Source organism: Anticarsia gemmatalis, chromosome 20 (assembly GCF_050436995.1).
Source record: "Anticarsia gemmatalis isolate Benzon Research Colony breed Stoneville strain chromosome 20, ilAntGemm2 primary, whole genome shotgun sequence".
In the NCBI taxonomy this organism is placed as follows: domain Eukaryota; kingdom Metazoa; phylum Arthropoda; class Insecta; order Lepidoptera; family Erebidae; genus Anticarsia; species Anticarsia gemmatalis.
In genome coordinates this window covers 7,546,408-7,560,956 of record NC_134764.1, presented here as the reverse complement: position 1 = coordinate 7,560,956, position 14,549 = coordinate 7,546,408, and the positions used below count along the sequence as shown (strand labels likewise).

The 14,549-nt window shown below is 37.0% G+C and overlaps 1 protein-coding gene across 5 annotated transcripts in view; it reads left to right on the top strand.

The window, feature by feature from the left end:
- The window catches only part of Pi4KIIIalpha (phosphatidylinositol 4-kinase III alpha), a 31,481-nt gene that overhangs the window by 1,911 nt on the left and 15,021 nt on the right, over window positions 1-14,549 (top strand). Inside the window, exons 2-13 of one of the 5 annotated variants that reach the window (XM_076128168.1) lie at window positions 54-264; window positions 3,144-3,868; window positions 4,137-4,250; window positions 4,596-4,773; window positions 7,227-7,327; window positions 7,759-7,909; window positions 8,260-8,455; window positions 9,297-9,407; window positions 9,767-9,940; window positions 10,390-10,600; window positions 11,172-11,283; window positions 11,897-11,908. In XM_076128168.1, the coding sequence (XP_075984283.1) occupies window positions 54-264; window positions 3,144-3,868; window positions 4,137-4,250; window positions 4,596-4,773; window positions 7,227-7,327; window positions 7,759-7,909; window positions 8,260-8,455; window positions 9,297-9,407; window positions 9,767-9,940; window positions 10,390-10,600; window positions 11,172-11,283; window positions 11,897-11,908 (2,296 nt within the window). Of the gene's footprint in view, window positions 1-53; window positions 265-3,143; window positions 3,869-4,136; window positions 4,251-4,595; window positions 4,774-7,226; window positions 7,328-7,758; window positions 7,910-8,259; window positions 8,456-8,530; window positions 8,641-8,882; window positions 9,021-9,296; window positions 9,408-9,766; window positions 9,941-10,389; window positions 10,601-11,171; window positions 11,284-11,848; window positions 11,909-14,549 lie in introns of those variants that run through there. The other 4 variants (XM_076128167.1, XM_076128171.1, XM_076128173.1 and 1 more) reach the window with 4 other exon arrangements.

The window sequence follows — 14,549 nt, the reverse complement described above, 5'->3', positions numbered from 1 at the left end:
TGGGATTAAAAAGTATTACATCTTCGTTATAATTATTTTGTATATTATTTCAGGTGAACACCCTGTTCATGCTGTGTCCGCAAGCCAGCTCCTCACTGGTGGTGACTCCTCGAAGCCAAGAGGCATCCATAGCACTTGGCCTGTACTTCCTACAGAGCGGGCTGCAGCATCAAGACAAGCTCCTACCATACTTCTTGAAGGTCCTCAAGAGCCTGGCTAATGCACAGTTTGAAGAACCTGTGTCGAAAACTAAAAATGGAGATCGTAAGTTTCTTATGACATAAGTCTATAAATAAGAGGTGTGTACAGTAGGTAGACTTTTTGGAATGGTTTTGTTAGATTGATAAGTCACTCTCTGAAAGGTTGTACTCTTTGACCTTGTAACATATAGATCCCAAATGTACTTAGATATTAGTAGAAGTAGGAGTATTATGGATAGGTGTTCTTTAAAGAAAATGCAAACTTTTCAATATGCTATCTTTATTAATAATTCACAGTGGTATGTATCTGAAAATGTATTGTTGAATAAATAATTCAGTTGCGCGATGACTCAATCTAGAAAAAAAACGCAATATTTTAATCATGTAAACACAAAAATTTTAAGGGTGTACGAAAATAGCTTGTATTTCTTCAATCACAAAAGGAAGATTTGCAGTAACTTACTTCATTTGCCTGAACCTTGACCGCCTGCGCCTGCGCTGCCGCCGGCGCCAGCGTTCATCCCAAAACCAGCCCCGGCACTTCCATTAGCTCCACCTAGAATTGAGTTATTAAATTATACGATTTTCCTGTAACATTGGCTTAATACCTAGCCGAAAACATCTGCCAAAGGAAGGTAAAGATTAGTGGCATATTCTTCAAACTAGCATTGTAACGGAGGTATATCAGATTTGAATCAAAGTTTGATTCGATTTAGGCAGCGATAAACCTTCAAAAGCATTCATTGCACTAGACTTTTGAACCAATGTGACAATGAAAGTAGCAGCACCGTGCGTCAGTTTTATGAACACAGAAGCGTAAACAAAAGTTTAAATCGTTTTTCTTTGGAGCAAAGTTAGTTTTTGGGGAAAAGCCCAAGTGAAACTGATGTGAATCAGAGTTCCGTTATACTGCAAACCAAAAGCTTATAATACCATCAGCACCTCCGCCTGCGCCGCCGCCAAATCCAGCGTTGAAACCAATCCCAGCACCCGCATCTAGATAAGAAATAAAAATGTATAGTTTTTGATAGGGTAGATAATGTTTCAAGTTTGTTGATACAGATATAAATTTAAATTATTTGGGAATATAACAAAACATATAAATATATTCTTGATAGATTTTGTTACTGTACATTTTTGAAATTGAAAATCGAATTTACCTCCTCCAGCTCCCTGTTGAATACTCTGTAACAATGAATTTTCATGTAAACATTTGTTAAAAAAACTAGTTACAATTAGTATCATTATCATATTACACTTGTGTTCTCTTTTGAGTTTGAGCTCTTTCGGAAATAGTTGTAGATTAGTAGATAGTCATTGTAACAGACTATCATAGGTACCCTTTGACCCTATATATAGATTCATTAATTTTCTCCATACCAAAGCTAGCTTACAAAACCTTAGTTTTTATTCTATTTACTAGACGATAAGTGAACAAAAACTATCTTCAGTACTTACACAGCCAATCAGGGACACCACAATGAACACCAAAAACGTATGCTTGAACATTTTCAATTTACTTTACAGTACGAGGTATACTACTGTAATATCATTTTATCATGGTCCCTGCCCGTATTTATACAACTTATAATAACCATGCGTGTTTGTATGAATCAAGTGACAATTGTGATATAATAATTGTTTTTGTCGTAGTCTCGTTAAATTTCTGATTGCGTGTTGTAATTGCGCTCATGGTGAGATTAACACCTTGGATAGGGGTATACTATAGTTTATACTATAGTCTGCGCGTGTAAACATGGCAGAAGAACGACTACAGAATCAGAAGATTTTCACATATCGAGTGCTGATACATACATACTGTTACATACACAATATCTTGCCTGTGTATCAAAAGTAAATTAGGAACCGAATTAATTCTACCATAGTTTGCAGTGCTGGTTGGTTGGTGATGATCGATTACTGTCATGTCTATAAGATTGAAATTACTTTACCTATACCATCTGTTATTATGTAAGGAGACCTGTACCCATTAGTGGAATTCAGAGTAAGAAAAATAGATAGAACAGAAAATCTTTTAGTCAGGGCTATTTCAGTCAAGCTGTTTTCACTTTTCTTAACTTATTACTGTCCCACTGCTGATCTAGGGTCTCCTCCAAAATAAGGGAGGGGTTAGGCCTTGAGTCAACCACGCTGGTTAAGTGCGACTTTGCATGCCCTCAAGAAATGTATTGAATAACTTTTAGGCATATTCTCACATGAAGACAAATACATTTTTTTGTATAGTCGTTGTATAATAGGCATCACAATTTAACCATATTTTTAAATAGATATAATTTTCAGACTTAAAAAATACTCTATCTTTATAATAGTGCATCGCAATCACGCAAACATAGAACACGTCATTTGATCTAGAATAAACAAATTATATGGGAATATATTTTGTTGTATTAAACCACGGAAGTCTCCCATTTGCAACAATATGTGTTAAATACGAGGCTTTTACTGTAATTATAATGACGCAGAAACCGTCCTCGGAACAAACAATATGGCTTTAATTAGTAGTTAACGCGAAAAATGATATTATCTTGATATTGTTTTACTGCGCACATGTTATATTCATAATCATCTCGCTAAATATGTACCTACATGTGTTAATATTTATTTTGTTCCAACAAATATAACAAAATCAATAAATTTGATTAATTAATTATTTTTTAAAATCTAATTACAAGAGTGATGGTAATTATTATGTCGATATTCATCACTAATAAGAAGTACTGTATAGCTATTCAGGTGGCATATTGACAGATTTTTTAATACAAAATAATATATGCTATCACTTCATCATCCGATAGGTTATTTAACACTTATCCAGAGGCTGTGAAGCTGGCCCTGAATAGTCTTTTAGAACGAAATATGTTCACACTTACCACATCGGCATCTACTACATATAACAAATGTCTACTATTCTTCTTGTTCCAGGGATACCAATGTCAGAGAAGTTCAGCTTCTGCCTCAACACCCTCCTATCCGATGTCGCGAGCAAGCAGCCGTCACTCCGTGAGGAAATCATCACGGCTCAAATCGAACTCATGTCCAGTCTGACTAAAATAATTATCACATGCCACGAAACTAGAGATTACAGTAGCACAGTGTCCAAGCTACAACTTTGCAAGAGTACGATACCAGTTCTCATAGGTCTTGCTCGTTCTATGGGCCGGTATTCTACCGTAGACCCTCCGTTGCTATGTCGTTTATTCCCCCAGCCGCCAAGCCCGGTGAAAACGAAAGAACCGGAACCAAACTTCGAATATTCTACTTTAGATAAGAAGAGAAAGTTCAATCAATTTAGGCCTATTATTCCAAGGTCTTTGTCAGGAAATTTGAATCCAAATAACGAGAATATAATGGAGAATGGTAGTGATACTGTTGATAGTACTGGAGGGACTTTGAAAAGAGGGTCCTTGCATAGTTATAACTCAGTCCCTTACGACCCTACGACGTATTTTTTCCATAAATTCGGGTCCAGTTTCAACCAGTTTCCTTATATGAGGTTTTCGGAGTCGCCTGAAAAGAGAAATAGCGTGCAGTTTTACGTGACGTATTTGCAATCGATTCTTTCGCTCGCTAAGAAGCTGCTGACGAAGGATTTGTTGGCGTTTTTGGATGAAGAGGCGGAAGATATTCATGCTTCGGGACAAATACAAGTAAGTGTTATTTACTTTGGGCATAGGAGATTTTGCAGTTAGCCTAGCGTGTTGTCAGTTATTAAGTAAACTAGCTGACCTGCTAACGTATCGCCATATTTTTACTCGTCATGTACTGTTTTCATAGTCTGCATTTTTTTCGCTTAACTATAACGAATACATAATATAAAATACACATTTATCTAATTTGATGCAATTGCTTGGAAGTTATAGTAAACATTTCAGCATACTTTGTTTTAGTCAGTGTAATATTCTGTATTCTTTTTAGGTATTTCCCTACAAATCATTCTCGGAGACGTTGAACTTGGTAATGGTTACTCTGCTGAGGGAATTGCTTCAACACCAAAAGGACCTGCCTGGACCGTTTACTAAAGATGTTCAGGTAAGTTAAAACATATTTCCAGGACATATTTCCATACTATATTAATTATAGCGCATAACATGGTTTAATCTGACGTTATAACTTTAACATTCGTTGATAGAACGCGCCTTATGTAACGACTTGTAAAATTAATTATCTTAGAAAATCACTGCTTATATAAATGTGCTACTGTTCCTCTTATGACTGATTTTTCTATCGTCAAATTAGTTTATTTGAGTACGTTGTCGTAATGTTTTAAGATTCAGTCAAAGTTTCTCATTGAATTAACAAGTCTTACGTTGGCCAAATATACCTTTAGTTAAATTATGTTAACAGCTACTTGAATTTCACAATTTTTTCTTTCAGGAATTCGTTAAATGTCTCTTCCTAAGTGGTCAAACGGAACTACAGAGTCGTCACCATGATGCTTCTGAAAGAGAAGACAGGGAGAGCAACTTTGCCACCGTAAATAAGTTCAAAGTGAACGTAATGGCCAACTCGGCTTGCGTTGATTTGCTAGTCTGGGCTATTGGCGACGAGACAGGTGAATATGCACTTTAGTACTATAGCTTTAAGGCTGAAAATCTAATGGAATCTTGTTGAAGAATTGTTAGCAGTATATATTTGATGTTTAAGTATTGATTTTAATGATCATTCATAAACGGGCGATTACGTGAGGTCTTAAATGTTGGACGACATTGCAATTATTGTTATGAGCTGGAGGAAAATTTGTCCTTTTTTACGTGGCTAATGCATGCATACACCTGCACTCTGGGTGGATTGCAGGGTTATGTGGGACTATCCCGCTAGAAGGGCGAGCTTACCCACTAAACCGCCACGTGTATCCTCACGGCCGCTTGTTGTGAGGGGAAAATATGTCCTGCGACACCTGTAACCAGTGTCTGGCGAAGAAATTAGACTTTGTAAGACTTCGACGTTATACGCTGGTCTCTACTGGGTCTACGTACTCGTCACTACGGACACAAGTCGTGCGATGCCGTCAGACTTCGCCTGCTTTCACTTGACATGTCGTAAAACATCTCGTAGGACATTTTTCATTAGGAAATAAATCGAGATATGAACAATTTTTATACGTATATGAATGACCGATATAAAAATAAATAAAATATAAATAATTAGTGATATTATTTGTTGTCCTTTTATGTTTAAAATATTATATTATTATTTTGTGTCGTATATTTTATTCTATTTGCAGTATTTCTTGTTTCTATTATATCTATTAGTGAATTGGCTTCATACTTTTTATCTATTAATTTTATTACGGCGAGTTTTTAATGCATTACAAAACCTTAAATTCTTTATAGCTTGATAGCAGTACAGTACTTAAAGCCATATTCAAATAATAAACTATGTTTCTCCATTACGAGTTTAAGATAGGGATTGTAATGTCAATTTAGGTGTATTTGTTAAACACCAAATTAGCTACTTTAAACCCAGCGGTATGGATTTCAAAGCTGGCTTAGGTCATACAAAACAATTGATTTTATTTCTAAATCGTACAATAGAAAACGCACCGACTTGGAGCAAACTATTTTCTATAGAGAGAATATTGAACGAAAATAAATAGATTATTTACAAACAATTGTGTTAAGATTTCGCCAGTGATGTATGTTATAATGTATGTATTGTATTGTATTGCAGTGGGTGAAGACTATGACGTGCCAGCTCTTATAAACGCTCTAACAATATTAATAGGTATCGGCCGGTGTGAGAGTGGCCCCGTTCACTAACATTATACCTGTATATTAACAATACAATGCTTTTATAGATAATACTATCTATACATTGCGAATCCGCCCACGTTTAAAAATACTCTTTAACCTTTAACTCACGAACGCCCCATGCGAGAAGATATCCCGTTATAACCAGTATTATAGGTTCTAAACTGAGATAAACTATCTTTGTACCTAACTTCGGCTTAGGCTTTCTTCCAACTATGTTGAAAACGGCTTCCATTCTCTCAAAATGCAGCTGAATATCAGTATTTTACATGGAACGACTGCCTATCGAACCGCCACTTAAACTATCTTTGTACCAAGTCATTAACAAAATCCGTTCAATAGTTTTGGCGTGAATGAGTAACAAGCATCTATGCAAACTTTAGGCGTTTCTAATGTTAGAAAGATCACCTATGTATACTGATGTGTGCACTCTCACAAAATTATGCTATATTTCCAAATTAACTTCTTAGGACAAAGTTTACCAGTGTACTATTTAGTCCATGATGTCCTTCGGAATTAAGGGTTAGGACGTAAGTCCACCACGCTGGCCAAGTGTAGTTGACGATCACTGTCTGTACTGAACATAATTATAGCTTATTTTCCTACTAACTACCTTAATACAATATAATTATATTACCTAATAATATCTTTATTATTCCTCATATTACTAATTAAAAAAATATTTTATATATGTACCCTTTATTTATTTTATATCGAACATCAACTTTGCAGCATATTAAATTTTAAACCTCCTTAAAAGGGAAGCTTTGAGTCATTCGAAAATAGTCCATATTTGTATGCACATAAGACTCCCTTATTAATAAATGCAGTGTAAGTTCGGTCTCTTTTCTGTTTTATCTTTTTCACATAAGTAAACTTAACTGTATACATTACTTTCAAATAATGTTTAAACATTTTATCTTTAATTGCTTGATTGACCGGCCGTGATTGTAAGCTCAGGCGGGCAGTGTTCCCCGTGCCTGAACGTCAAGCAATTTAAAACTATTTAACCACGTAAATTCTCATGTTATAGTTAGTAAAAAAATAACATTCGTGAACGGCAAAACTTATAAGTTACATTCAAACAGAAAAAGGACAAAATAAAGATATACTGTGCCGAACTTACGTCATTTTAATTATAAGGCAGTTAAAAATCACTATACAACTGTGATATGTGCCTAACAAATTACACTTGTAAATGCAACTGTATCGCCTTGTGTTTAAGGTTTAGTTTACATTGTAACAATGTTCGCAGGCGCTGATTCGTTATGTGGACGTTTGACTGAAAAGATAAACTCCAATCATAATCACAAGTTGATATTGGCACATATGCCGTTACTTATGGTGTGCCTTGAAGTAAGTAACTTATTATTTGTTATAAAAATATTATTAGACTTGATTATTGTTTAGACTGTTCCTGCAAATATAATAAGCCCACTATAAGCCCAAAGTTAAAAAACTTCAGAGTATTACTTTTTCCTTACCTTGTGAAGTTATAATATATTACTATAAGCCCAAAACACCAGAATATATTTTTTTCCTAACCCTAGCTATTAGTTTATTTAACCCATCGCCAAGTTCTATAGAATTCAGCCGACTTGGTAACGAAACACACCGAAATAATTCATTATGGCCCGATCCGAATGTATCGATATCGTATAATCGTATACGAAACTTTTTCAAAATGTATTCTATGTTACGCTTGAACTAGGCATCAGACATCTAATTTGTTGTCTTTGGTAAGGTCATTAACTTCTAATGTTTATTAAATTAACTTTCGTATACAGGGTCTAGGTAAACTCGCGACGAAATTCCCGACGATAGCGAACACATCGATCTATTGCCTGCGAGACTTTCTAGTGACGCCGTCGCCTATACTCTTCAAACTGCACAAGTTGGAGCTCGAGAAGACTGGCAAGGAACATATGAAAGTTACACGTAAGAACTTTAATTTTTTACTTACGGATTGTTTGTGAAATATTTGGGAATCAATTTCAAGTACATGTACTTAATGCTGCTGGTCAAATAAATCATTATGTTAGGTTCGACGCAGGCGATGCTATTCTCCTCCTCTCGTTCTCAATAATCGTGAAGACTTACATGAATCAATTATTGAGCTTCAGAACCGAACCCTTGGCGTGGTAGTTAGCAGATTCTCATTCATTAAAAACAAATTCTAATAATTGCATAAACAGTTTCATAATAATTTTTGTATTCTCAGCCGAATAGAAGGTTTCTGTTTAGGAAATGTGGTAACAATATTTTAATATAAATCTCTGTTTCCGTAGTGCAAGGCAAGGAACTTCAAGGGCTCACAGAGACCGGAGTGCCTGTAAAATCAACACCATTCGAGAAGCTTCGAGACGCGGCGATAGAGAACTTGTGCGTGGCGCTAGAAGCCGCACTTACAGTGGACCCGTACTGCGTGCCCGCGCTCGTGGGATCCGTCAGTAATAGACTTTTTACTGCTGAGACTAGCGACAGGTGAGACTACGATATATGTCTTTCTCGCTCTTACTTCTCTTTCTTTCTTGCGCTACTTGTCTTCTACGAGCGATAGAGAACTTGTGCGTGGCGCTAGAAGCCGCACTTACAGTGGACCCTTACTGCGTGCCCGCGCTCGTGGGATCCGTCAGTAATAGGCTCTTTACTGCTGAGACTAGCGACAGGTGAGACTAGGATATATGTCTTTCTCGCTCCTACCCACCTTCTTTCTTTTGTTACGTCTCTTCTTCGAGACGCGGCGATAGAGAACTTGTGCGTGGCGCTAGAAGCCGCACTTACAGTGGACCCTTACTGCGTGCTCGCGCTCGTGGGATCCGTCAGTAACAGACTCTTTACTGCTGAGACCAGTGACAGGTGAGACTACGATATATGTTTTTCTCGCTCTTACCCACCTTCTTTCTTCTGTTACGTCTCTTCTGCGAGACGCGGCGATAGAGAACTTGTGCGTGGCGCTAGAAGCCGCACTTACAGTGGACCCGAACTGCGTGCCCGCGCTCGCGGGATCCGTCAGTAATAGACTCTGTACTGCTGAGACCAGTGACAGGTGAGATTAAGATATATGTCTTTCTCGCTCTTACTCATCTTTCTTTCTTTCCCTACTTCTACGAGATTTTTTAGAAGCAATATGCATACACGTGAAGTATTTTAATGTGTTATACAGGTAAATAATTCATGTTAGAGGTGACTTTAGTATTGCAGCAGAAAATCGGTAAAAATGATTCTTTGATTATTTTGATGTTTAAATTAGTCACTAATTTAATCTTTAATAAAAGAATAGATTAAGTGTCAATACTGTTACTAAAACTACTTTTTGTTTCAGTGAGTCGTCTCTAATAAGTACGAACATAGTAATAATGTTGGGCCACGTTGCCGTCGCGTTGAAGGATACGCCCAAGACTACTGACACCATACTACAGTTTTTCCAGCAGAGGTAAGAATATTCCAAATTTTTAGCTTCTCTTAATTGTCCCTGTATTAAAAGTAGTTTTTTTTCAAACGATGTCCGTAGTGCGCTTTTGCGGGTTTGATTCCACTTGGATCAAATATTTAGACTCCACAAATATGATGTGGTAACGGGCGCGTTTTTTGGTTTCTAAAAATCACTTTGACGATACGGTACAATATTAAGCCTAGAAATAAAATCAATAATGTCTTTTTCAGGGTCATAATATATACTTTTTTTATTTTATTAAGTCAATTTCTGTGTAACTAAATTGTATTGGCAAATAATATTTCACCAATTAATCTGTTTCATGATACAAAAGATGTCTTTAAATATATTTTTTTTAGATTATGCCGAGCACCATCATCACTGGACACACTGATCGTAGACCAGCTGGGCTGCATGGCGCTGGCCAGCCCCGAGGGTCCAGCTCACGACGAGATCATGAGGATGTTCACCGTCATCACCGTAGAGGCCGCCAGTGCTGCCTACCATCACACTGATGATAGAAAACAGTACAGGTTAGTGGTCAACCTAGTGTCAAAGATTTTAAAACCAAAACACATTACATTGCTTAGCGACTGTTAAGTTAATCGCTTACAACCAGAACCACATTTTTACGAACTCTCCTTATCCAATGGCTAGTGGTCAACCTAGTGTCCAAGTATTCCAAGCCAAAAGGCATAAGACATGACTTAACGACTGTTATCTTAATCGGGGCCAACTTCTTACCAAGCATGGAGACTTCAAATTGCTATGCGGCCACCCATGTATGGGTTAACCGCGCCGATTGTTGCTTAACCCATAGATCGCTACCTCACCGGCAAGAGCAACTGGCTATGAGCGCATTAGTATGTCTAATTCATTGTATTTTTATCACTTTTGTATAAAATTATACTTGCAGGGTTTCACAGTGTTAACTACGTCTCGAATCATATACGTCAGTTTTCAAAACTTTTTTTGTTTCCAGGCACGTATCAGGCGCAGTGCTGAACGCTCTCGCGAACATAGCAGCGAACGTGCGCGGTACTGGCGCGCGTTTAGAACTACTGACTCGCCTCCTGGAGCTGTTCGTGCAACTCGGCCTGGGAGGGGAGAGGGCCACGGACCGCTCGCCCGCGCCCGTGCTCAAGGCGTCCGGCAGTGCCGGCAACTTGGGCGTACTCATACCTGTTATAGCGGTAAGAATATTTACATTTGATTGTCAGAAGCAAATGTAATTGTAAAAATATGTCAAAGAATGCCATAAACAAAACTCATGAGTATCGTAAAGACAGTTTTCTCATGAATAAACGCAAAAAAATGATTACTTATCAGATCAGATTTTAGATAACTTTATGACATATTAGGCCTTAAGTTTAGTTGGATATTTGTACCTATACTTACTTCTACAATACTCGAGCCGATGCAGAACTTTCCAACTGAGTCATGCCATTTTATCGGATTCACTCGTTCACACTTACAAAATTTCACATTTACCGTTTCTGGACCTCATTTGAGTATGACATAGTTAGTTTTTATGGCTCAAGTATCTTAGATACGCTGATACAAGCGAAAGGTTTATATTAAAAAGTTGTTAAGGATTTTTTGTAAAAGTACTGTTTAAACCGGGCGAAGCCCGGGAAGGCCGCTAGTAGTGTAATATCTTAATTAATTACCCCAACTTTTTGATCGTACGATCTACACCTTAGCGGTTAGGAGGTCGCCGTAGAAAGAGTCAAAAGGGTTTTTTAACTATGTCTTTGTTCCCAGGTTCTAGTCAAAAGGTTACCGCCTATAAAGAACCCTAAGCCACGTCTACACAAGCTGTTCAAAGACTTCTGGCTGTACTGTGTAGTCATGGGCTTTACTGCCGCCGAATCAGGTATATATCCACCTTTATATACGTCCAATATTTTATTATTATATTACTTTATTTATTCAATATTTCAACCTACCCACAAGTTAAATTTATGCTAAGTAATAACTATGGAGATCGTGAGCGGGTTTGTATCGCGGTTTAAATGCTTAGGTAAAATAATCTTTGTTGAATTAAACTATTAAACAGTATATTTAACCAAACACTTGCTCCAGATTGTTAATTCTAGCAATATCAATAAAATTATTTAATGTTACCTTTTACTTTAAAGAAACTTTGAAAATTATGAACTATCAAACTTGTCTAATAGTTCAAAGCGATCCTACAACTTTTTGCCATATTAACTGAGTAATTGGTATTGCCGCATATGGCTAGTTCTATCGATACGTACCATTTTTATTTACGACTCAAAAAAAGACTTAAAAAAAGGCTCAAAATGAATGTTGTCCTTTACGTACAAAACGTACACGTGCACGCATCCAAACCCGCTCATTATCCGTAAAACAAAATCTTAAATACTTTAAAAACTAGCACTATCCTTCAAATGTATATAAGAACTATGTTTGTATAGATGTATTTACCAGTCTAATTGTCTCTTCTTCTATGGCAACGCCTTTAGCTATGCGAAAGCGTGAGTAACCATGCTTTTAGAACTAGATGTATGTCTGTTTATTTCGTTCTTTTATACACTCAGCGGCACGGAATCTTGGCCAAACACTTATCTCGCGATAGCAAAAATTTTAAGTGTTTCAGTTGACTGTTTGTGGTGCAGGCAGGTCAAATAAATGTTTACTTCAGCTCAAGAGGGTAATTCATAACGATTGAGTGCACTATGACATTAGTTCTGAGCTTTAGTTGGTTCGGGTCATTTGAGCGACTAAGTTGCAAGTTTGATTTTGTGTGATGTTAAAGGTTTTCTGTTACATTTTTTTTACTTTTGTGATTTCCTGTTTGTTATTTCGTAAGTAGGCGTGCTTTTAACCAATTAAGGATGCCCCTAACACCTGCAAAAGTTGCACAAGCTGTAGCACTGATTGACCAAGGGATGTCACAGCGTGAAGTTGCTGCTGCACCTAATGTACCTCGGTCATCAATGCAGTATGCCCTGAAACGATACCGAGAGACGGGCGGGTACACCCGCAGACCAGGTAGTGGAGGCTAAAGGTGCACATCGGCTCGAGACGATCGCTTTATTATCTTAGAAATTCTAAGAAACCGCTACCTCATCGCAGTTGAGATACGCCAGCGACTTCAAATTTCAAGAGGTGTGAATGTGAGTGAGCGTACGGTGAGAAGACGAATGGAGGAAGTTAATTTAAAAGCTCGAAGGCCAGCGCGAGGTCCACAACTCCTCAGACAACACCGAGTAGCTCGACTTCGCTTCGCGCGAGAACCCGCTAACTGGACGCATGAGGAATGGGCAAACGTATTGTTCACAGATGAGTGTAGGATAGCTTTACGTGCTCCTGACGGTCGGGAACGAGTGTGGAGAAGAAGAGGAGAGCGATTTCTACCAATCACCACCACACAAACAGTGAGTTTTATGGAGGCTCAATAATGGTTTGGGGACGCATTAGTTCCGATGCACGCACGGAGCTGGTTGTTGTCGATAATCGCCTTACAGCTGTGCGATACATCGAGGAGGTTCTTCAGGAACATGTTGTGACTTATTCTGGATTCATTGGACACGAGCAATTCAGATTAATGCACGATAATGCACGCCTCCACGTCGCAAATTGCGTTGAAGAATTCCTGGAAGAGGTCGGTATTCAAAAACTGATATGGCCAGCGCGTAGCCCAGACCTAAATTCAATAGAGCATATCTGGGGTATGCTTAAAAGAAAGATTAAGTCGGTATCCAACCCTCCTCTAATTTTAAACGAACTTCAAAGTGCAGCAGTATCCGCTTGGAACAGTATACCGCAAGTTGACGTCAGAAACGTCATTCAAAGCATGCCTGATCGAATGCAAGCGGTTATAAGGGCGCGAGGAGGAAACACACTATATTAAAATGTAAAAACTTTAAAGACATTTCGCTTGGTTTCCAGTTACAGTGTTTTTGTTTTTGTGGAAAGTGATGAAACTTTTTTTCGTGAAAGTAAAAATCTTAAAAACTTTATTATTGGTGAGTTAATCTTTTAATAACCACTTTAAATATCCTAATAAACACTTAATCAATCAATCTACCATTGATTTAGTAAAAAAAATATAATAATATAAAAAATATCGCCAAATTCGTATGTGGCCAAGTTTCCGTGCCGGTGAGTGTATATATGGTGCTATATCTACTTGTTAGTGGGTGTTTAGAATTTGTTTATAATTTTATGTTTACAGTCAACTTGGGTATCTTTGAATCATTTGGGTAACATTGAACGGGGGAATTTGAACTAGTTTCGATTATTTTTTCATATGAAACCAACACAATTGATAAAAGTTTGCAAAATATATCGTAATCGAATATATATATAATCGAAACTAGTTTAAATTCCCCCGTTCAATGTTACCCAAATGATTCAAAGTTACCCAAGTTGACTGTAGTGTATTAGATATTTGTTTGTCGGTCCATTAGTAGACAGATTTACCGTCGGAGATTTCTATTCTTCTGATGGGTTTTGATGCAATTTATATAACAGAATCACTTTGATTGGAAACTTGTAACTCATTAATATTATAGTTTTCTGGATTCTCAGAATTATAGCAGCAAATTGTATCTAAAGTTCTCAGCTTTTTGGTTTTTCAGCCAAAATGATATTGTAATGACCAATATTTGGAGCGGTAACAAGTCAAACTTAGCCATTGCTTATAAACGTCACTTACAAACGTCACGTATAAACGTCATTAAAAGTTGTTTGATCTTTGTAAAAAGATATACTTAAAGAAATACTATAGCAACGTTATAGTAAAATTAAAACAATTAACTTACGCGTCTTCAGAAATTATTTAATTTCTCGTTTTGTTTAAAGCAAGTATATTTATGTGTATAGAAACCTTTTTATTTGAATGGTAAGTAGAAAAACGTGGATATAGCACCATTACTAAACAATAAAAACCTAACAGGTTTGATCAAACATTTGTACAAAAGTTTGTAGTGTGTGTCATTGGTATTATTTTTATACTTTTGTCAAAGAGTGTGCTTTTAGGAAGTAATAGATAAAACGCGTTGTTAGTACATTTATTTAGTAGGTACGTATTATAGAGAAATGCTTTTTGAGTGAAAACTGAGTGACTTTTATTTTTCGAAAATTTTGGAATAATTTTTGTGTGCGATTTTT